The sequence below is a fragment of the Myotis brandtii genome, unplaced genomic scaffold (assembly GCF_000412655.1).
Source record: "Myotis brandtii unplaced genomic scaffold, ASM41265v1 scaffold8, whole genome shotgun sequence".
NCBI lineage: Eukaryota > Metazoa > Chordata > Mammalia > Chiroptera > Vespertilionidae > Myotis > Myotis brandtii.
The window spans coordinates 7,038,742-7,061,764 of record NW_005371219.1 but is presented as its reverse complement, the minus strand read 5'-3'; the positions used below and the strand labels follow the sequence as shown (position 1 = coordinate 7,061,764).

General features: G+C 42.3%; 1 protein-coding gene across 1 annotated transcript; it reads left to right on the top strand.

Moving 5' to 3' along the window:
• The first annotated feature begins 1,949 nt into the window (after nucleotides 1–1,949).
• On the top strand, nucleotides 1,950–4,444 carry GPR6 (G protein-coupled receptor 6). Its single transcript, XM_005883760.2, has 2 exons — nucleotides 1,950–2,186; nucleotides 2,810–4,444. Exon 2 carries the CDS (start codon nucleotides 2,829–2,831, stop codon nucleotides 3,921–3,923), a length of 1,095 nt encoding a protein of 364 aa, XP_005883822.1. The 5' UTR covers nucleotides 1,950–2,186; nucleotides 2,810–2,828; the 3' UTR covers nucleotides 3,924–4,444.
• The last annotated feature ends 18,579 nt before the right edge of the window (nucleotides 4,445–23,023 follow it).

The following is a 23,023-nucleotide window of genomic DNA, read 5'->3' as shown; positions in this document are numbered from 1 at the left end:
TTTAGTTTAACCCCACACTTTCTGCTGCATTGTGGCATATAGAAATGTAACACATTTAGACATTAGGGAGGATTCTCCTCCCCGTGGGCCGTTATTTGATAGTTTGGAAAATTTGAGATTAACATGTTATTATAGTGGTTTGCCAGTTCACTTGAGAGCTCTGAAAATAACATTCTTAGCTTTTAAATGATAACCTTTTACTGAAATTCAAGTGACTCTTTTAACTTAGAACTTCAGCCAATTTGGAGGCTCATAAAAATAGTGGTGTGAGAATTTTATAAACTGTCCAAATGGAGATATTGTGTGTAAACTTAATTTATGGTCCAACACTGACTATTGCAGCAAAGAATTGAATAGTTCTACGGTTTTCTTCATTTCTTCCAGTAAGTCCAGCTGTATTGAGGCGGGGTGGAAGAGGGCAGGAATAGTCTGGACTTGGGGGCCATACTTATAGAGAACAGGCCAGGGTAAAAATCCACCCCCCACGTGAGTCTGTAGACAGTCTGAGTATATGGTTTTGTGTGGTTCTTTTTTATTCATTTTTGGACCTCTGGAGCTAGAGGCAAATGAAGCCAGGGGGTAAGGGGTGGGGAGGAGATTCAGGGAGAAGTGGGGAAAAGACCAATAACAAATATTACCTATTTTCACTTTGCCTAGAGCATGTCACCCTGAAAATCATGGCTGTGGCCTCAATATAAGGCCATCATGCCAATGTGCAATCATTTATTTTAGAGCCTTAGATGGAGCTAACTATTTTAGCTTTTGCCCAAGTACAGCTATCAGAGATTCTGGATGATTCAAAAAGAAGAAGTCTAATATTTGTATTTTACTAACAAAATACCTTTAAACTAAAAAAAGATAATTTATCTGGGCTGAAAATAAAACTCCTGCCTACTGAAGTCTGGTGCGGCTGAGTTATCACTATTTTTGTCCTGCAATTTGTTTTATAGAGTACTGATTAATAAGGCAAAGTCTTTTGACAGGAAAGTAAATCACATTTTTCTGTTTTCTTATATTCTAACAAGACATAAACCTGGTTCTAATTAAAGAGTACTATCAGCTTCCGAAATTGGGAAACATTGGGCTGAGAAGATCGTGGTGAAACCTACTGCGTAGAGCTCAAGAAATAGTGGGAGAGAGAGAGAGAAAGGAATGGAGGGAGAAAGAGAGGAATTGACCAGGTAACCTTTAAAAGAAGAGATTGTTTTCCTCAAATGTCCCATCTTCTCTCAGTTCCCCACAACTCTGCATATGTCCTCTGACTCTACTCGACACACTGTTCTGCAGATATCCTTTTTATTTATTTTTTAAAATGTATTTTATTGATTTTTTACAGAGAGGAAGGGAGAGGGATAGAGAGCTAGAAACATCGATGAGAGAGAAACATCGATCAGCTCCCTCTTGCACCCCTCCTACTGGGTATGTGCCTGCAACCAAGGTACATGCCCTTGACCAGAATTGAACCTGGGACCCTTGAGTTCGCAGGCCAACGCTCTATCCACTTAGCCAAACCGGTCAGGGCTGCAGATATCCTTTTTAAAAAGAAAGCTGACCCCTTGGCACACACACCACCCAATTCATTCCTTTCCCCAAAGAAGTATTATTTTTTTCAAGGTAGAACTCTGCCTTCAGACCTTCCTGCCCCAATGTCCCCCTTCTCCAGGGCTTCTTATTCGCCTGGCCCCCTTGGTGACCTTTGCTGCCTGGCCAATGCAACTCCTGTGTCACCCCTTCCCTCCCACCTCACCCTCTCTCCCAGCCTCAAAGTCTTCTTCACTCCTTTCTATTTCTCCTTCTTTCCTGCCCCCAATCTCATTCCTGGAGGCTCTGGACTAGAGGCAGCCAGCCGCTCCTGCATCTCCTCCCTCCTTGAAACCTCTGAGTCGTCCTCCTTTGGGGAGACCAGGAAGGGGTGGTGATGGGCGGTGAGGAAAGCGAATGCGGAGCTAGGAGCCTGACGTCACCGCACCTTGCCTGTCAATCTCCAACGGGGCGCGCTGCTCGTAACCGCCTGTTCTGCCACTGACTGTGTCCCTCACTCTCCCTGGCTTCCGCGCAACCACTGGAGCCCAGCGCTCCTCTCTGGCCGCTTCGCAGGCATCGACTCTGGTCCGATCTGGGGACGCAGCCTGGCGCCCCACCACAGCGCTCATGATCATAGACTTTCTGAAGCCCTGACTCCCCAGGTGAGCAGCCCGGGTTCCCTAGAGGAACTTGGAGGGTGTGGGGAGGCGAAGGAGTGAAGGATAGCCGGGGAATGAGTCCCTCCTAATACGGAGAAATGAAGCCAAACTTGACCGTACACCCTTCCCCTACATAGACACCCCAACTTCTCTTCCCCCAGGCCTCCTTTCCCGGGGTCTCTGTAGCTTCCAGGACCGCGGGGCTCTGCATGCAGAAACTTAGCTTTCAGCACCGCGGACAGCGACCCTGCTTCCCAGCTTAAGCGAACACCCTGAACCCGCTGACCCAGAGCCGGAGCGGGACTCGCCCAGACCCCACACCCTTAGCTCGGTGCATACGGATATGTGTGCAGATGCAGTCGCCCTTACGGGATTAATCTGTGTGCATGTGAGTGCCTGTTATCCGTGTGTGTATCTATGCAAGAACTCGGATATCTGTGAGAGCACCCGTGTACGTTCCTCTCACCCATTCAATAGGTATTTGTTTGTGGCTCTCAATCTCTGCTTCCTCGCTCTGCTGTGGGGTCCGGGGTGGGGTGGGCAATATGAGCGGGGCACCTGCGCCCGGGAAAGTTCCCTGGGAGCTTGAACCGCACACCTGATGCTCACTGTCCCTCTCCACACAGGGTGCAGTGTCCAGCCGCAATGAACGCGAGCGCCTCTTCGCTCAACGAGTCCCAGGTAGTGGCAGTGGCGGTCGAGGGAGCGGCGGCGGCTGTGGCCACGGCGGCAGGAGCGCGGGACAGCGGGGACTGGGGGCAGCCCGCAGCGGCAGCGGCACTGGGAGGCGGAGGCGTGGCTAACGGGTCGCTGGAGCTGTCTTCGCAGATGTCCGCCGGATCGCCTGGGCTGCCGCTGTCGGCGGTGAATCCATGGGATGTGTTGCTGTGCGTGTCGGGGACGGTGATTGCAGGAGAAAATGCGCTGGTCGTGGCGCTCATCGCGTCCTCCCCGGCGCTGCGCACGCCCATGTTTGTGCTGGTGGGCAGCTTGGCCACCGCCGACCTGCTGGCCGGCTGCGGACTCATCCTGCACTTCGTGTTCCAGTACGTGGTGCCCTCGGAGACGGTGAGCCTGCTCACAGTGGGCTTCCTCGTGTCCTCCTTTGCTGCCTCGGTCAGTAGCCTGCTGGCCATAACCGTGGACCGCTACCTGTCCCTCTACAACGCGCTCACCTACTACTCGCGGCGGACCCTGTTGGGCGTGCACCTTCTGCTCGCCGTCACCTGGACCGTCTCCCTAGGCCTCGGGCTGTTGCCAGTGCTCGGTTGGAACTGCCTAGCAGAGCGTGCCACCTGTAGCGTGGTGAGCCCTCTGACGCGCAGCCACGTGGCGCTGCTCTCCGCGACCTTCTTTGCCGTCTTCGGGATCATGTTGCACCTGTACGTGCGCATCTGCCAGGTGGTCTGGCGCCACGCACACCAGATCGCCCTGCAGCAGCACTGCCTGGCGCCACCGCACCTGGCCGCCACCAGAAAGGGCGTGGGTACGCTGGCCGTGGTGCTGGGTACTTTCGGCCTCAGCTGGCTGCCCTTCGCCATATACTGCGTGGTGGGCAGCCGCGAGGACCCGGCTGTCTACACCTACGCCACTCTGCTGCCCGCCACCTACAACTCCATGATCAATCCTATCATCTATGCCTTCCGCAACCAGGAGATCCAGCGTGCCTTGTGGCTCCTGTTCTGTGGCTGTTTCCAGTCCAAAGTGCCCTTCCGCTCCAGGTCTCCCAGTGAGGTCTGAAGGCCCCCTCTGTCCTCTCACCAACACCACACCCCCAACAAGCCAGCCTCTGGTGAGCTTCTCGGTGCCTGCTGATGAACTCTGAGATCCCAATAGTGTGACCCTGACTTTGGAAAGAAAGAGAGAGAGAATGAACATACACACAATAAACTCACGAGGATAAAGAAGTTTGGTGGCACTTTACATATACAGTGTATACATGTGTACATATATATACAAGTTATTTGTATCTTCTGGAGGTGTTCAGGATGTGGACTTTTCTGGCCTGTGAAAAAACTAACAAGGATGTGGTTGTATACTCAAATTGTACATCACATTTGTCAAGTGAACACATTCCAATACTGCTTAATTATAGCACTTCATTTTAGCTGCTGAGCTGCCAAAACAGTGTTGCCATTTACAAGGGCAGGGGAAGGAGGGTAAAAGGTGTATTTTTGTTGTATGTGATAATATTTTGCTGCCTATGCATCAGTAAATTACACCATATTTTGTACACAAATAAATACATTATAAAAATGTAATTTTGGGCATGTGACTGACTATATAACTACATCTGCCACTACTGTCTGAGTGTTGAAGTAGTAATACATTTACTTTAAAAGTTTATTACGTACCATCTCTCTCCTGTGAAAATCTCAATGTAAAAAATCATATGTATTTGCACACCATTCATAAATTGTCACTGAAATACCTAATTCAGATAGTGGTGGGAAGAAGAGGGTAATATATTCATGTAACAGTATTCACAGGACACTAAAAGATTATTGGTGTTATCAGTGCAGATTAATCTACTCTCTTAGTTACTGGGTTTGGAAGACAAGCTGCAGCAGTTGTCTGGAATCATTCCTTCTTCTTAACCATGTGCACTTGTGAATCCTGAAGCCACAACTTTTAGTTGTAATTTTTCCAGTCTGGAAATAATTTTAAATGTAGAAAATTTATATTGACTAAGTATATTGTTGTTGGCCAGGTCTTGTAGCAAAATGCACAGCCTTAAAAAATAAATTCTAAGGATTCTAAGGTATATTGTGTTCATGAGGCAAATGAACGTATGCCCAGGAGACCCTCTTGAGGCACTCTTATTTTCAAAACACAGGGCATTAAGATCCTCAAAGACTAAACATCTCATTCCACCAGTGGGTGTGAGTTATAGTTGAATGGTTCCTCTCCTTCCCTTCTTATAGGATGGAGATAAGATATGTGTGCTATGAGCACCCGTGAAGAAATATGCACACAAGCACAATTGACTACTAGTCATAGGTCTTAGAAAAATACACACAACACATTTCTTCATATAGTCACAAATATTTATTGAGTTCCTACTATCTACTAGACGCAATTCCAGGACCGGAAATACTCTGTGCTCATAGTATTGCATTCCGGTGGGGGGAGATGGCCTACAAGCAGGCAAATAAATATAAAAATATTTATTATAATGAATTGACTCATGCGTTTATGAAGGCTGAGAAGTTCCAAAATCTGTAGTCGCAAATTGGAGATCCAGGAGAGCTGATGGTGCAGTTCTAGTCTGAGTTCAAAGGTCTAAGAACCAGGAGTTCAAGACCCAAGAAGAGCTGATGTTTCCATTTGAGACCAAAGGCAGGAAGAAAAACCAATGTTTCAGTTCAAGCCATTGAGACAACAGGAGTTCTGTCTTACTCAGCCCTTTTGTTTTCTGTTATGCTCTTTAATAGATCAGATGAGTCCCACCTACGTTAGATAAGGTAATCTGCTTTACTCAGTCTACTGAGTCAAATGTTAATCCCATCTAGAAGCTCCCTCACAGACGCAGCAGAACAAGATTTGACCAAAAGTCTGCGTACTGTGTGCTCCAGTGAAGTTGACACATAAAATGAACTAGCCGGTGTGGCTCAGTTGGTTGGGTTTTGCCTTGTGCACTGAAAGGTTCCCAAGTTGGATTCCTGGTCAGGGCAACTGCCTGGGTTGTGAACTCAATCCCCAGTGGGGGGCATGCAGGAGGCAGCCAATCACTGTTTCCCTCTTGCCTCTCCCTCTCCCCTCCTCTCTCCCTAAAAATCAATTTTAAAAATCTTTTTAAAACATTAACCATCACATCAAGAAAGCACAATGAGCCCTGGTTGGGTGGCTCAGTTGCCTGGAGCATCATCCCATTCACCAAAATGGTTGCAGGTTTGATTCCCCATCAGGGCACATACCTAGGTTGCAGGTTAGACCCCCAGTTGGATGTGCAAAGAACCAGTCAATTGATGTTTCTCACATATGGATGTTCCTTTCCTTTCCTCCCTCCCTTCCTCCCTCCCTTCCTCCCTCCCTCCCTCCCTCCCTTCCTTCCTTCCTCTCTCTCTCTCTCTCTCTCTCTTCCTTCCTTCCTTCCTTCCTCTCTCTCTCTCTCTCTCTCTCTCTCTCTCTCTCTCTCCTCTCCTCTCTCTAAAAATCGATAAACATATCCTTGGGTGAGGATTTTTAAAAAAAAGCGCACAGTGATCCAAAATAAACGAGAAGTGTTTAAGGAGGGATTAGACAACTGGGTCAAATGCTGCTGAGAGAATAAGTAAAATGAGAATGAAAAACAATGACTACAGATTTTTTATTTTATTTTTCCCATCACCATTTACCCTCTCTACGCCCTCTTCTAATTCCACCCATTCCCCTCCCCTCCCACAATCACCACACTGTTGTCCATGTTCACGAATTCTCTCTTTTTTTCCTTTTTTGCTCAATCCTTCCTCCCACCAACTACCGCCCAATCCTGCTCCACCCCACCTTCCCCACTCCTTAGCTATTTGCCTGCTCTCTAACTATGAGTCTGTTCTGATTTTGCTTGGTGGTTCAGTTTATGAGTGAAATCATATAGTACTTGTCTTTCTTGGACTGGCTTATTTCACTTGGCATAATGTTCTCCTGTCCATCCATGCTGTCACAAGAGTAAAATTTTCTTCCTTTTTACAGCAGAGTAGTATTCCATTGTGTAAATGTACCTCAGCTTTTTTATCCATTCAGCTACTGATGGACACTTGGGCTGCTTTCAGATCTTGGCTGTTGTAAATAATGTGCTTCAATCAACATAGGGGTACATATATCCTTTCTAATTAGTATTTCTTGTTTCTTCAGATACATTCCCAGAAGTGGAATTGCTGGATCATAAGGCAGTTCCATTTTTAATTTTTTGAGGTAATTCCATACTGCTTTCCACAATGGCTGCACAAATCTGCATTCCCACCAATGAGGGTTCCTTTTTCTCCACATAATAACGAACACTTTTTGTTTGTTTATTTATTAATAATAGCCATTCTGAGAGGTGTGAGGTGGTGTTTCATTGTGGTTTTAATTTGCATTTCTCTGATTAGTGAAGTTGAGCATCTTTTCATATGTCTATTGGACATCTGTATGTCCTCTTTGGAGAAGTGTCTATTCAGGTCTTTTGCCCATCTTTTAACTGGGTTGTTTGGGGGGTGGTGGTGTTGTCTTATAAGTGCTTTATAAATTTTGGATATAAACCTCTTATCAGTGTATCATTGGCAAATATGTTCTCCCATTCAGTGGGTTGTCTTTTCACTTTGTTAATGGTTTCCTTTGCTATACAAAAACTCTTTAGCTTAATGTAATCCCATTTGTTTATTTTTCTTTTGTTTCCCTTGCCTGTGGAGATATATCAGAAAATATTGTTATAAGAAATGTTCAAGATTTTACTGCCTATGTTTTCGTCTAGGATTTTTATGGTTTTGAGTCTAACACTTAAGTCCTTAATCCACTTTGAGTTTATTCTTGTGTATAATGTAAGAAGGTGGTCTAGTTTCATTTTTTTGCATGTACCTGTCCAATTTTCCCAACACCATTTAGACTATCTTTATTCCATTGTATGCTTTTCTTCTTTGTCAAATATTAATTGACTATAAAGTTGTGGATTTATTTCTAGGCTCTCTCTGTTCCATTGATCGATATGTCTGTTTTTATGCCAGTACCATGCTGTTTTGATTACTATGACCTTAGGCTACAGATTGTTAAATATACATGCCATTAGTGAACTTGACAAGAGAAACTTCAGGAAAGTGAGGGAAAGAAAAGCTTGACTACAGAAGATACAAGAGAAAATGAATTAGCAATGTAGTTTCCAACATCTTTCAACAGAACTGTGACCTTTTAATATTATAAACACACTAAGTTTTATAAATATATATTTTTATAGTGTCTGTAAATTTAGAGCCAGGAAGATCAGCATTATTGCTCATTCATCAAATTAACATTTTCTAAATAAGTGACCTTCATAGACTATTCAGCATCATCAGACACTGTCTCAGGCTCTATTAGTATCCAGAATACATTCAAGCAGACTGATAATAAAAGCTCTGGCTAGAGATTTTTTCCAAACATGTGGCAGGTGGGAAACAACACAATTTCAGAGATGGAACAAAAAAGACAATATTGCTATACATTTCATAATTATAAAGAAAAATTTCTTGTAATCAATAAATTAAGAAAGTTCAACACTAGGTTAATAAGACAGGGAACATGGATCTGACTTCAATCCACTTGGTATTAATATTCAATGTCAGCCCTAGTCGTATTCAAAATGTTTGAGAGAACCAAGAACAAGAGATACTAAACAATCAGGTTGTTAATATCTCTGACTTACACAATTGGCCAGGCTGTGTAATGTCAGTAGGCTTGATATAACCAACCTGATGATATAAGGATATAAAACTGTGCATAGATCTTGACACGTGTGTATGGAGGAATGTCACATATTCATTTCAGCCATCAAATATTAAGAATCACTTATTTCAAGACCCTATTCCAGTTGCTGGAAACATACAATCTTTGAGAAAGGCAAACGTCCAACTGCCTATCCACTTTGCTATCTAATGGGCACCCCAAATGTAACATATTTAAAATTGGGCCACTTATTTTTACCCCAAAACTTGGCTTTTCTCCCTTCATTAACATCTAAGTTAATGGCAATGTCATTTTTCTGTGGTTCGGGCCAGAAACCTTGCAATCATACTAACCATTCTCTTTCTCACATACCTCCCATCAAAATTGTCAGCAAAATCCACTGCCTTTACTTTCAAAATAGACTCAGAGTCCAGCCACTTCTCACCATCTCCATCACTATCATCACCTTTTGCCTGAATTACTGTAGTAGTCTTCCCTCTGGTCTCCTGGCTTTAGTTCTTGTGCCTGTCAGTCTATTGTCTATGCGGCTCACCCCCACCAACAGTTGCTCCCTTCACTACCCTTCAGATCTAGGCACAAACAGTGCAGTCTGTCTCAAAAAGACAGACTTGGGCCCTACAGCTCTTATATTATTCTATGATTGTGCTGAGGCTAAAAGCAAATTTTGCTACAGATAAATCATAATGGAAGTAATTCATCCACAGATAATGGAACAATCAATGGCATTCAATACATTTTTAGTACCTGTGCGTCCTAACACATATTTTATAGTTAAAGCACAGTAGAAAATTTAGACATAGTAAAGGTAAAAAAAGATTTTTGGAAGAAAAAAAAAGACAGACTTAGGGGAGAGGTATTTAGGCTCTGGAAATAGGCCTTGAGTAAGAATTTCTGAGGGATCCCAGAGTCTTCGGTACCTGGTTCCTGGTCTAGAAGTGAGGACATAGACTCTTCACCCAAGAGAAGGAGCACAGCTGGAAGAGGCCCAGGTAGGCCTTGCTTGGCCCACGGTATTAGTTTCCTACTGCATCCAGGGAGAGCCTTGGAAAGCCAAGAGGAAAAAAGTGTTAAGAAGGAAGTGACCAAGTATGTAAAGGCTGCCCAGAGGTCAAGTCAAAGAGGTTTTGGAAAGTGTTAGATTTAGGAACATGGTGGTCAGTGGAGACCTAAGTGGGAGCTGCCTCAAAAAAAGCAGGATGAAAGCTACGTGGCAGTGGATTGAGGAGAAAATGGAAATTTTCCAATCTCTCCCCACCACACACACTCAATAAATATAACTTTAAATGGAAGGAGAGAGATAGAGCAGTAGCTTAAGGGAAATACAGGATCACAAGATAGGCTTAATTTTGTTTTGTTTTTTAAGGATGGGCAAGAATTGAATATATTATTAGACTGAGGAACATGTACCATATAATTGGAAAAGTGAAAGACAGAAAAAGTTACCTGAGCCCTAGCTGGTTTGGCTCAGCGGATAGAGCAGCGGTTCTCAACCTGTGGGTCGCGACTCCTTTTGGGGGTCGAACGACCCTTTCACAGGGGTCGCCTAAGACCATTGGAAAACACATATATAATTACATATCGTTTTTGTGATTAATCACTATGCTTTAATTATGTTCAATTTGTAACAATGAAATTGGGGGTCACTACAACATGAGGAACTGTATTAAAGGGTTGCGGCATTAGGAAGGTTGAGAACCACTGGGATAGAGCATCAGCTTGTGGACTGAAGGGTCCTGGGTTCGATTCTGGTCAAGGGCACATGTCTTGGTTTGTGGGCTCAATCCCCAGTTGGGGGCATGCAGGAGGCAGCCGATCAATGATTCTCTCTCATCATTGTTGTTTCTATATCTCTCTCCCTCTCCTTTCCTCTCTAAAATCAATAAAAATATTTTTAAAAATAAAGAAAACATTGCCTGACAGAGTGAGGCTTCACCGGATGAGAACAGGGTCCAGGGCACAGAGTTAGGGGGAGAGAGGGACTTAGACAGGAGGAGACGGAGACAGCTCCCCTGCTCTGCAAGGAGGCAAGGTGGGAATGATTGGCACTGAGAGAGCTAAGTGTATAGGTGGTAGGAGGAAGTTCACAGAGTTCCTGCCTGACAACCTCAATTTATCTGAAGGAGGACTGCCAGTTAAGAAACTATTGCAAAAAGTATCAAGAACATAAGTTGATGACATTGGGAACAAAGCTCTGAACTTGGGATAGTGTAATCATTTAATCAAAATTAAAGGTCAGACCATACCAAGCATTGCAAGAATATAGAGCGATTGGAATCCTCATACATTGATGGTAGGAATATAAAATGGTACAAACATTTTAGAAAATAGTTTGGTGGTTTCTTAAGCAGGTAAACACACTCCTACCACATTCCACTCCTAAATATTTACCCAAGAGAAATGAAAGCATTTGTCCATATTAAGCCTTGCGCATGAATGTTCATAGTAGCTTTACTTGTAAATAGTCCCAAACTGGGAACAACTCAAATGTTCATCAGCAAGCAAATGAATAAATGAATTGTGATACATCCATACAATAGAATGCTACTCAGAAATTGGAACGAATGAACTATTAATACATGCAAACAACCTGGATGAATCTCCAAATAATTATGCCGCATGAAAGAAGCCAGGCAAAAAAGAATATATATTGTAAGATTTATTTACATAAGATTCTTGAAAATATAGAGTAGGGGTGGAAAAGAGAGAGAGAGGCAGGGATTATAAAGGGACACAAGGAAACTTTTTGGGGTGGTAAAGAAGCTCATTATCTTAATTGTGATGATTCATGGGTGCATTAATATGTCAAAACTCATTAAATTATATACTTTAAGTATGTATAACTTATTATATGTCAATTATACCTCAATAAAGTTGTAGCAAATAAAGGTTAGAGAAAGAATTATAGTAAAATAACAGCTAATTACAAATAATACTACATGGAATTAAAATGTAAAGTTCCAATATGATATGGCTTATTAGTCAAAATAGGTTAAGTTATGCTTCAGTAACAAACAATCCTCCAAAATCATAGTGGCTTCACACAACAAAGATTTCTCACTTGTACAATGTTAACTGCACTTCCTGGGCAACTTCCCAAGGTAACTGTCCTCTCTACAGCAATATAGGCACCCACCTTCTCTATAACCACTGTGGTGGGGACAGGAGCCCTGGCGGGTCTACCACCAGCAATGAAGTGCTTTGGCCCACAAATGACACTTCCATTTCTAACCCCAGGGGCAGAGGTAGTCGCACAGCCCCACCTAACAAAGGGGTGGGGAATGTCATATTCCTGAGTGCTCAGACAGAACGGTCAATCAGACATGGATGAATTTGAGGAGATTTTCTTTTACCACTCATGGCTTCGGGAACAAATACATTGTCTTTGCCACCTCAAACTGAACATCCAGTTACAGACAGAGAAGAGATTCCTCAAGATTCAAACTCAAATGTTCAATTATTTAAGACTAGACAGAGGTTTGTGGTCCTTTAATAAAACATGTTATGGGCTGTCGCATTCGTTAGGAAGAACACAACATAACAGAGTCAAGACTTGAGGTGAGCAGAAAGGAGGTACAGTTCCAGAAAGGAACGTGATTTTCCAACCTCAGTCAGACTTTGCCCCTGGTTGCACAAACCCTTCTCCACAATCCCAAGTCCGTGTTGTTGGGTATGTTGTTGAAATTGTGTGGGAAACATTGAGGGAAAGAGTGCTAAGTGATCGTGGTCAGAGGATCCAGAAATATCTGAATTCTACCCATAACCTTACTAAGTCCCTTAAGGAAATAGTGAGGGACAACATCGAGTCAAAGTTAGCAGTTGTGGAAGGGAGGGAAGGAGAGTGGACGTTTGCTGCGGCTTTAGCACATAACCAAAATGCACAGCATCCTTGGAAGCTGGGCTGTTAGATAAACTGTCCTTTTCCCTTAAGTCAAGCAGGTATGAAGAGCCTCGGTCCAAAGCTTGACTTGCTTTGCCCAATTAAAGCCCTCAATACTCAAACTCAGGTCTCAGATCTTGCCATTAGTGGTTATAAAACAAGCCAAACCAACATCAGACCCGGGGAGAAGAGAATCAGAATGAAAGAAAGAGAGAGTCCCAGGGGCCAGTTAGCCTGGACCTGGTTACCTCCTTGGATAACCAGGAGCTGGCCAGCCTCCAGCCAGGGAGCCATGCTGTCCCCTCCACTCAAGCCAGAAGGAAGGAAGTGTGTAGTCGGCCACTTAATAGATGGAACAATTGGATCAGCGCTCCTGCATTTAAGGGTGGAGTGAGAAGGAAGATGGAGAGAGAGAATAGTATCTTACAGCATACAGTAACTTACAGTGTCTTCTAACTTTTAAGTAGCTGTGAGACCTTGAGAAAATTTTCACCTGTACAGTGGGGAATCATAGTAGTAACTACCTTCCAGGTTGAAAGGAAGGGAGGAAAAGGACCTACAGTCACTGAGAGAATTCTCTGAGTACAGTTACTTATCAGTTGGGCGCTTGTTGTTTTGGGGGAAAAGGGTCTATGTAATACAGGCCCTTTGAGTATGCAAGTAACAGCCATGTCCTAGAAGCCTGTGTGTGACAGATTAAGTCACAGTGTAACCAAATCCAAAATTAATCACAGTGCCTGTAGTGGAGTGTTACTGTAATATTCAGGCGAGCCTTGTACTACAAGAATAATTGCCCCTGAGATGTTTTTATTACTATTATTAATGGGAACATGCAGCCAATAATCATGAGACAGCATTCTTTCTTTCACTGGAAGTGTGTTAAATTTCTGTTTTGCAAATATTTTACACAAAGGTGCTTATGACAATGATGGCAGAAGGTAAAGACAGTTAAATAATTATGTTTCATAACATGTTGATAAATCACATTTCCACCACTGCAAATGCACATCCACTTTATTACTGAAATGGCTGACAACAGATAACATTATCTTCTGTTGCTGAGTCATTTAATCAGTGTGTGACAGGTGTCACTGAACTGGCTGGTACCAAAACAGCAGAACTGTCCACACCATGTGGTGTGCACGTGAAAACCAACCTGCATGGGCTTTGCAAATTGCCCTTAACTCCAGGAGCCTGTGAACACCTGTGATTCCCTCCTCTCCACATGGAAGCCCCCTCTTTGTCCAGGGAGCTGGGGGTTTGGTTGGTTGCAGCGTCAGAGAAGGTCAGGACTGGAAGGGACCTTAGAGGCCTTCTTGTCCAACCCGCTTTAGTTTCAGACAGTAATATTGGGCCTCAGAGAAAGTGGGCCACTTGCCCAAGAGTGCACACCTTGTACATGGGGAAGACAGAGCTGGAGCTCAGCCGATCCAGGACTCCTGGGTTTTCTTCCCTATCACATGAGGTGTTCAGTGTACTGTCAGCCATACAGACTCAGGTCCGCTCTTACCTGTCTTCACAGCCTCTCTCTGCCCCGTCAGTGTACTGTCAGCCATACAGACTCAGGTCCGCTCTCTTCACAGCCTCTCTCTGCCCCTCCCTCTGTTCTCAGAGATGTGCCCCCTTACATCCTAGGAAAGTAGCGGGGCCAGGACTCCACACCAACCCCAGTGCCTGGACTGAGCTCTGAGCATTGTTAGGAGGGGGCTGGGCAGGCTTGACCTTTGTCAAGAGGGGTGTTGATGCAGCTGTTTGCAAAGCCTGACATTCTCTTCCGACTGCAAACCCAGGGCTCAGTGTGATGGTCCCACCACTCCAGAGTCTGGCCGTTTGGAGTGGTGGGAGGAGGGAGTTTAGACCCCAGGCACTGCTTATCATTCTGTCAAAGCTCAAAGTTTGGTTGTTTTTCCCTCCAACCCCCCATCAGAGCCCATGGGACAGAATGATGCCACCCAGAAAGTAGAGTCTGGTTGCAGCTTCCAACTCCATTGTGGTGAATGACAATCTTGGGCTAAAGATAAATAATTGTTCAATTATGTTACCCAAGGAATGTGAATTAAAACAACAACATGCCTAATTTTCATCTAGCAAGTCGGGTAATTTTTTAAATGAAAGCATCAAATACTGACAAAATAATAATCATAATGTCTTGTTAGATTTAAAATATACGTAGAACTAAAATCTAAAATAATAACATTTTATTGTCTAAGGGTGGAAATTTATGAATCAGGAGAAAAAACCCTGTATGATAGAGAAAATTAGCAAAGTGTTGGCGCTATTTAGGAGATTCTAACAGTACTGTATTGGTTTCCTAAGGCTCCCCTAACAAATTAGGTGGCTTAAAACAACAGAAATGTATTCTCTCATGACTCTGGAGGCCAAAAGTCTGAAATGAAGTTCTCTGCAGGGCCAAACTCCCTTTGAAATCTCTAGGGGAGAATTCTTCCTTGCCTCTTCCAGCTCCTGCTGGCCCCAGGCATTCCTTGGCGTGTGGCAGCATCTCTTCAGTCTCTGCTTCCACATTCACATGGCTTTCTCCTCTCCCTGTCTTGCCCCCTGTATTTTATGACTTTTGTCACTGGATTAAGGGCCCAGCCAGGTGACTCAAGATGATTTTATCTACTGAGGTCCTTAATTACATCAACAAAGACCCTTTTTCTAAATAAAGTCATGTTTAAGTTCATTCAAAATTTATGGTTGTTCTTGGTGGGAAGTTTGGTTTATTACAGCCAGTCCATCACAGTCAGGAGTTCCTACTATGTCTTTAATGCATATCATTTTGTTTGACTATATCCCTGCAGAATGTATGTTTTCTATGCATATATTTTAAGTTTGCATTAAGGGTGTGTGTTTTGTGAGATCACACTGTGTTTCTTTTCTCCAGACTTAAGCTATCCGTGTGGCTATGTGAATTCTAAATTTGGTTATCACTTCTGAATCTCACAGTGTGTTTCCACCACAGTCCAGTCTTGTAGTCATGACACCCAGATTGCTTCCAACTTCCTAGCACCACAGTTAGTATTGAAATGAACACTCCCAGGTATGTTCCCTCATTGACTAGTCTGAGAATTTTCTTGAACTATATATACCCAGGAGCAAAATCATTGTGTCATTTAACCAAGATTGTGTGACTCAAACAATTGCTAAATCTGACAAGGTAGTCCCATATTGCTCTCCAAAATGGCTTCATCTCTGCATTAATTGTCTGGCATCATGGAAGTATATTTGGAATTTTCCATAGAGCAGAATGGAGACAGCAATGATACCAATCATTGTGGTCTCATCCCTACACTCTCTTCTTGCTCTGGCCTCCTTAGTTTTACCACATGAACTTGTCCCCACAGGCCACAGCTGATGGGACAAAGGTGAACTTTTAGATGCTGAGCCAATTAGATAATTTCCACCAAAAATTTGAAATAAGTATCCTAGCTGGTTTGGCTCAGTCGGTATGGCATTGGCCTGTGGACTGAAGAGAACCGGGTTCAACTGCAGTCAAAGGCACGGTTGCAGGCTCAATCCCCAGCCTTGGTTGGGGTTTTGTGGGAGGCAACCAATCTATGTGTCTCTCTCACACCAATCTCTCTCTCTCTCTCTCTCTCTCTCTTTTCCTTCTACTCTCTCTCAAAAATAAAAATGCTCTCTCTCTCTCTCTCTCTCTCTCTCTCTTCCTTCTACTCTCTCTCAAAAATAAAAATAAAAATCAATGGAAAAATATCCTCTCATGGTTCCTTCATTTCCATGGTGTCCTGCCCTCTCTTGCCCAGAAGTTGGGCACAGAACCCAAGCTGAGCCAACCAGATTCCCTCCCCCAAGATCTGAATCTTGAGTACATTGCCTCAAGGACCAAAGAAGACTATCTACCAAGGACAGTGTCCAAGAAAGAAAGACTGTTTTCTGCTGCCTTGATGCCTAGAGCTGCCCTGATGCCTGTTCTTATCCCTCTCCTGGTTCTCTATCTTCCTGTTCATTGTGTGCACTCTTCATTACCCCTCCCATGCATTACCTTTGTGTTTAAGGTGGCTAAACTTAGTCTCTGTTGCTTACAACCAAAGAATCATGGTGCATCTTCAGATCCTTATTTGAAGGTATTTTAAAGTTCAAAGCTATCATTATTTCAGGCTTATGACAGTGTTATGTTTAAAAAGAAAGATGCAAACTGTAGGTACATTGGTACATAAGTACATTTGATAGAACTAAAACAAAACTGTGCTTGCAGAGGGTAAAAGACTGCAAGAAAAGACACCAAATTCCGAGAGGCTATGTTAAGATAGGTGAATGTTTGATTTTCTTTATCTTCTCTGTATTCCACATTTTTTATGACGCTTACATTACTTTATTAATAGAAATATATTTATTTATAGTGAAGAAGGAATATAATGGGGATATATTATCTAGTATTAAAGACAATATGGTACTATGACTTTCTTAAGAAAGTTACAAACGTACTACTTGACTTCTTGTTCCAAATTTCTAGTTTAATTTCCTGCCAGGATTCTCAATACACAGTAAGTAGCAAGGTCAACTCTTAATCAAATCATCCTAGTGAGAGCTGGCATGGCCTGGGCTCACAGCAATCATCTCTCTGTAAGAACCACCGCACATTTTAGGACTAAGGATGAGTCACTCAAAAATATCCTTGCTGGTGGAGTTTTACAGAAAGTCATACAAGTAAATGATGGAAACCATACCACGTGGAAGCCCACGAAACAGAAAGGCCAGCTTTTTCCATGGAGGTTCTAAAAGGCTTAAGAGGAACATTTCCTCTTTTCGGTTAATAAATTCTAAATTAAGAATTCATTTGGAAATTGAAAAAGACAAGAAAGCTCATATTTGCCGTTACGTTAAGAATAAACAGGATGAGGAAGGTAAATCTGATCTGACTACCTTGTTTTCACGTTTCGTTAATCTGTTTATTTTTAAGCCGGAGGTCTTTATAGTACCTTTAAGTTTATTTCCTATGTGTGTTCATTTTCTAGTGTTGCTGTAACAAATCATCACAAACCAGTGGCTTTAAACAATTCAAATGTATTATCTTACTGTTCAGAAGTCCACGTTCAATGTCACTGGGCTCAAGTCATCAGGACTGGATTCTTCCGCAGGCTCTAGGGGAGCATCCATCCCTTCCCTTTTCCATCGTGTCCCGTCCTCAGTCTTTGGCTCACTGGTCCACGTCACATCACCTTTTCTCCCTCTGCTTCCAGCTTACATGGCCTTCTTTGTCTGGCTCTGACCCTCCTGCCTCCTTCTTTAAAGAACCCTTGTGACTACATTGTGTCTATGAGATAAGTCATAATAATCTCCCCATCTCAAGATCTTTAACTTAAGCAAATCTGTAAAGCCCTTTTTGTCAAGTAAATTAACACTCACTGGTTCCAGGGACTAGGACATGCTCAACTTTGGGAGGCGGAAGGAATTCTTCTACCTACGATACTATGTGTACCAAAACTCTCCACTTGGTTATGAACACCAGTTTTGAAAATGTAGAGAACACATACATTTTTAGTTAATAATATTTTAGTAACTGTTATATGTGGTAATTATATTATGTGGCAAAAAAGTGCCCCAATTAGAGACCTCCACCTATTTTAATAGCTTCATCAATTTTTCTGACAGAGACGAAAATTTACAATAAAATCAGCATTTGTCTCATAGCTATGAAGGCCAACAATTTTTTAAAGTGATAAAATATATGTTTTAAAATTAAAATGAGGATTGAATTGGGCCTTCTTGACTTGATTAGTAATGAATCTATTCTATTCCAAGGACTCAGAATTTTTAACCACCACTACATGTCTTCTAACTCGTGTGATAAATGAAAGATTCTAATCAGTAGCTTTTCTGTTAGTCTAAAGAGGAACCGCAAGTGGTAAATGTGAATACCACTCTGGCTTGGAACGCTGCTGCCTCAGCCCTTACCTATCTGGGACCCAGTAAAGCACTAGGAAGGACACAGGGCATGCCCCCGAGCATCCAAAACAGGAGGCACTAAAGACCCCCATTTAACACCCTGTGCTCCATTCACAGGAGAGCCCATCAGACCCTAACACAGAGCCACACTGCTGTACTTTCCTTTCTAATAAATATGATCTGATTTTCCAAGGAGACGGGAGAAGATGATAGAAAAAGTATCAAGTTAGAAGTTGGGTGTGTGGTCGAGTAATTTATAGGTGCACCAATGACTGCAGCTCTGGTGAGGGCCAGGAGAGGAGGAACATGCAGGAATCTCAAGGAGCAAGCACACTTGCTCGCACACCTGGGAATTGTTTGGAGTCCATAGGAATCACCGCAGGCCCCTTCACAGTCCCCTGAACAACCATGAAATGACTGTTGTTCAAAAAGCTAGCTTTGAATCACTTAGAAAAGGACAAATGATGTTTGGCCAGCTCAGCTTAAGAAAACAACAGGGAAGTATATGAATTATTTTTAGAAATGTTTCATAATAATAAAAAAAGACTTCTCCCTTGTAATTTGCTTGAAAGGATAAAGCCTCAGCCACCCAGAAAACATGGCTCCTCTAATACTCTCTGGTATCCCAGTAGCTACAATTTTTTGTAAATTACATTTTCATTAATTTGTATTCTATTCATTCAGAATTTTTGATAATTCTATCCCAGCTGGAATGATTAAAATTTTGCCTTTGTATAACCTACAAAGGAAAGGTTTCCAAGCAAACTAATAACATAAATAAGACTTCAGAGAGAGATATTTAGTCTGCTTATCAAAAAAATGTAAATAAAGTCCTTTGAAATGCTTCTATGCAAAGAGAAACTACTCAAATATGTATTTTCTGTTCATTACTTTTAATGTGGAAATATCTCCATATCAGTGTCATTTTATGTACCTGAAAAGAGATTTTTAAGATGCATTTTTAAAACATTTAAAATTCAGACTGACCACCTCAGTTTGTCCAAGTTAATGAGAATTTTTTCTCTGTGCATTATATTACAATTAAATGAATGGTGACTAAACAGTTTAAAAACTATTTAAATAAAATGAAAGGATTTTTAAGACACCATCACCATTTATGATATTTCAAGATATGATTATATTTACAAGCCTTTCTTTGTTAAATTGAGAAGATCAAACACCATTTTAAATTGAGAAATGCTCTCTAATATATTCAACACCCAACAAAACTTACAAAAGCTTCATGAATATTTGCCAATTTTCCTCCTATTGTCTTATTTTAAAACACTGGGTAAACAATTTTCACATTCTGTAAATCACATACCAACAGATGAAAATCTGAACTTGGAGACAGGAGAAGTTTGCATCTATCTCAGAAGACAACCAAAGACCTGGAGTTGCCCACACAGACGTAGATAGATACACATCTCCCAGGAGATGTATCCAGAAGGTTAGGGCTAGTTTTTAACATTTTCTAATTTCAGTCTGGTTTAGCATCTTGATGACTTTATGTTCAGGAGAGTTTATAAACAGAACTTGTATCTGACTACACAAACTATTTAGGAAAAATATGTATTAAATCCAGCCAAATAATTATTTTGTTTCCTCTAGCAACTGGGTTTGGTCAGTCCAATCATTTCTGGGGGTTTTTTGTTTGTTTTTTTTTAAATATATTTTATTGATTTTTTACAGAGAGGAGGGGAGAGGGATAGAGAGTTAGAAACATCGATGAGAGAGAAACATCAATCAGCTGCCTCCTGCACACCCCGCACTGGGGATACACCCGCAACCAAGGTACATGCCCTTGACCGGAATCGAACCTAGGACCCTTCAGTCCACAGGCCGACGCTCTATCCACTGAGCCAAACCAGTTAGGGCAGTCCAATCATTTTTGACTAGATAGTAATTGGTTAGTTGATTTCTAAATTATTGGTAAGTGCTGGTTTACAAAAACAAAAAGCTTAGACTAAGTAATATATCTGGGATTTCCTCTGAATTGATCTGGAGTAGAGATGGATTGTTATGGATGAAAAAGGTGGGCCATGAGTTGATAACTGCTGAAGCTAGGTGATGAGGACCTAGGTACTTATGAGTATGCAGCTACATTGTATTCTTTTCTCTACCTTTGATATTTTCTACAATAAAAAGGAAAAACTATGTTGAAGACAGTTGGAAAAATAAATTACTAGTTTAGCATCAGAAAAGGAAAAGTGAAACTGAATTGTGGCTAGTTAGTCTTGTTTTTTAAATGATATCTCCAGTGTCTAACTGTAGACATCTACAGATGACTTATACAGTTCAGTCCAGTACCGAGTCTTCAGGCATGCTGGACTCGCCATACAAGTCAGTCCTCAGAATGCTGGTGACTTGGGGTCTCCTTTCCACAGCCTCTGGGTGGTCCCTGGGTAAACTCAGCCCTCCCATCATCTGGATATAATTAGGCCCAAGGAATTCATGGGTGAACACTATGAGATTTCCATATAACAATGCTTCTGAGTTTCCAAGCCATCAGGTCCCTACCTGAATGAGAGCTGACAATGATTCAATACCTGATTCTCACTGAAAACAGGCACATATGTACAAGCACACCTCCACTTGCACATTTAAGAATGTATAATTATACCTCTACCTTGTCCCCCCCCCCAAATTTAAGATATTTGTGCACATATGAATTAAACTTAAATTAGTTTTTGCCATTTAAAATTTCTCTTCCAAAAATAAAGCTCCATGAATATTTATCTTATATTTGCATTAGAAAAGGCAAACATCTTCTCATGGGACCCTTTGTTCAGTTGGCTCACATCACTCAAGCTCATGATGAGAAACTTTCCTATTTATAGACAGAATGTTAGATTTGCTTTTGATTGAAATGTGGTTAAGATCAGAAAAGTTGCCCTGCTAAGATTTTGCTTTTCTTAGTGACATCCACTTCAAATTCTCATTTCATGACACCTCGGATTGTGTTTCATATGGGAATCGGGGTCCATACCTTATAAGTGTACACATACAAGTACAGTTGTTCTAATACCTCTGGAGTAGAAATACCCTCTCTGCAGGAGAGCAGTCTGCATGTTCCCTTCGTCATTACCCATCATCAATAAAAGTCTCAGAGTCAAAAAGTACGAAGTGATTTTCTTGCTAAAAGGAACCAAATCTCCAAAGATGACTTTGACCACTGAAAGATGAAAAAGCTGGAGAAAAAATGTTATGCTTGAACACCACAATCAGGGATATTACCCCATTAGTCTGCCCAATCAGTGTGTAGAAATTCTCCTGTTAGTTTGGAGGCAGTTGGAGCTTGACCTGCCTGGGTAACAACAAAGCAGAGGGTGCTACAGGCATAGTCATTCCAACCCGAGGGGCTCAGGGACCAAGAAAACAGTGGGAGTTATTTTCAAACCAAGTTAACCTACATTAAGGAATTTCGATCACTCTGTTTTCTCATTCAGCATTACCTAACAGTTATCAGTGCAAGGCACTAACTGTGTGTTGAGAATTCAAGGATGCAAAGCCCTGGTCCCCACCCTCATTGTGCCTCTGAGACCCGCAATTTCTCCTATGACTACAGTAATTCTCATTACCAAAGCTCGGGAACATTTAATAGATTAACCACTGGGAGCAATGAGAAGTAGTAAATGTGGTCACTGATGAACAAATGTCCCTCAAGAGCCATACAGAATAGCATAGAAATGAGTTTTAAGCATGCAGGCCAGAGATATTATTTGTAATACTCCAAATTAGCTGTGAGGCATTGACCATCAGTCTTACCCCCAAGCCCCTCCTAAGCCCAGTCTAACCCCAGACCAATTAACTCGGAATCTCTAGGGGTGAAATCCAGGCATCAGTAGTTGTTTTTTAAACTCCCCCAGATGATTCCATGCACCCAAGTGGAAAAGCCAGTGCTTTCGACATGTAATCTCATTTAATCTTTAAAGCAACCTCATGCGATGGGTGTGTTCTATGCCTGTCCTACACAGGAAGAAATAGAGGTTTTGAAATTTGCAGGTAGTTCTAATCTACATTTGTCTGGTTCCAAAACTAAGGTTTGAACAAGAGCTTTTGTTTCGATATTACCTAAGAAAAACAGCTACTCAAATACTGATGCCCATGTATCAGAATCCAGTGACACATGAACAGGCTGGTTTACTAGCCTCAGAAGCAAAAAGCAACACTCCTAGTGAGTAGAATCTGGAAGGCAGTTTCTCTAAGGGGAGGAGGTTGGGGGTGTCTAGACTTTGGAAACTATGATACCTTGGTCCCATGCCATGGAGTATGTCTCTTGTCTGAATGTTGGATTGATGAGTTGTAATGAAACCTACTTATGTCCTGACAGATGGATGCTGCTTCCCTTGAAGAAGACATTGCCCTTAGCAACGCACAGGACGTCTGTGAAAGAAGGAGCTCTTGCCTCTCTTGAGGTGGGTATTCTGGGAGCCCATAGCTGTCCAAGAAAGGTCTGAGCAGTACAGGAAAACTGGCATACACCTTAGTGAGCCTGGGGACCACGCAGCAAGGCCCTTTGTGTCCTTAAACCTACAAATCCTAGTCCTGGGCCAGAGCTTTTTAAATATGCAAATTCCCAGTCCCATACCCAGTCCTCCAAAGCAAGCTCTAAGGGTAGGATGGAAATATGTCTTTTTATAATGTTCTCTGAGGTGGA

What these genes read in the sequence shown, in the direction of transcription:
- GPR6 (XM_005883760.2), top strand. Translation starts at nt 2,829, where the DNA reads ATGAACGCGAGCGCCTCTTCGCTCAACGAGTCCCAGGTAGTGGCAGTG.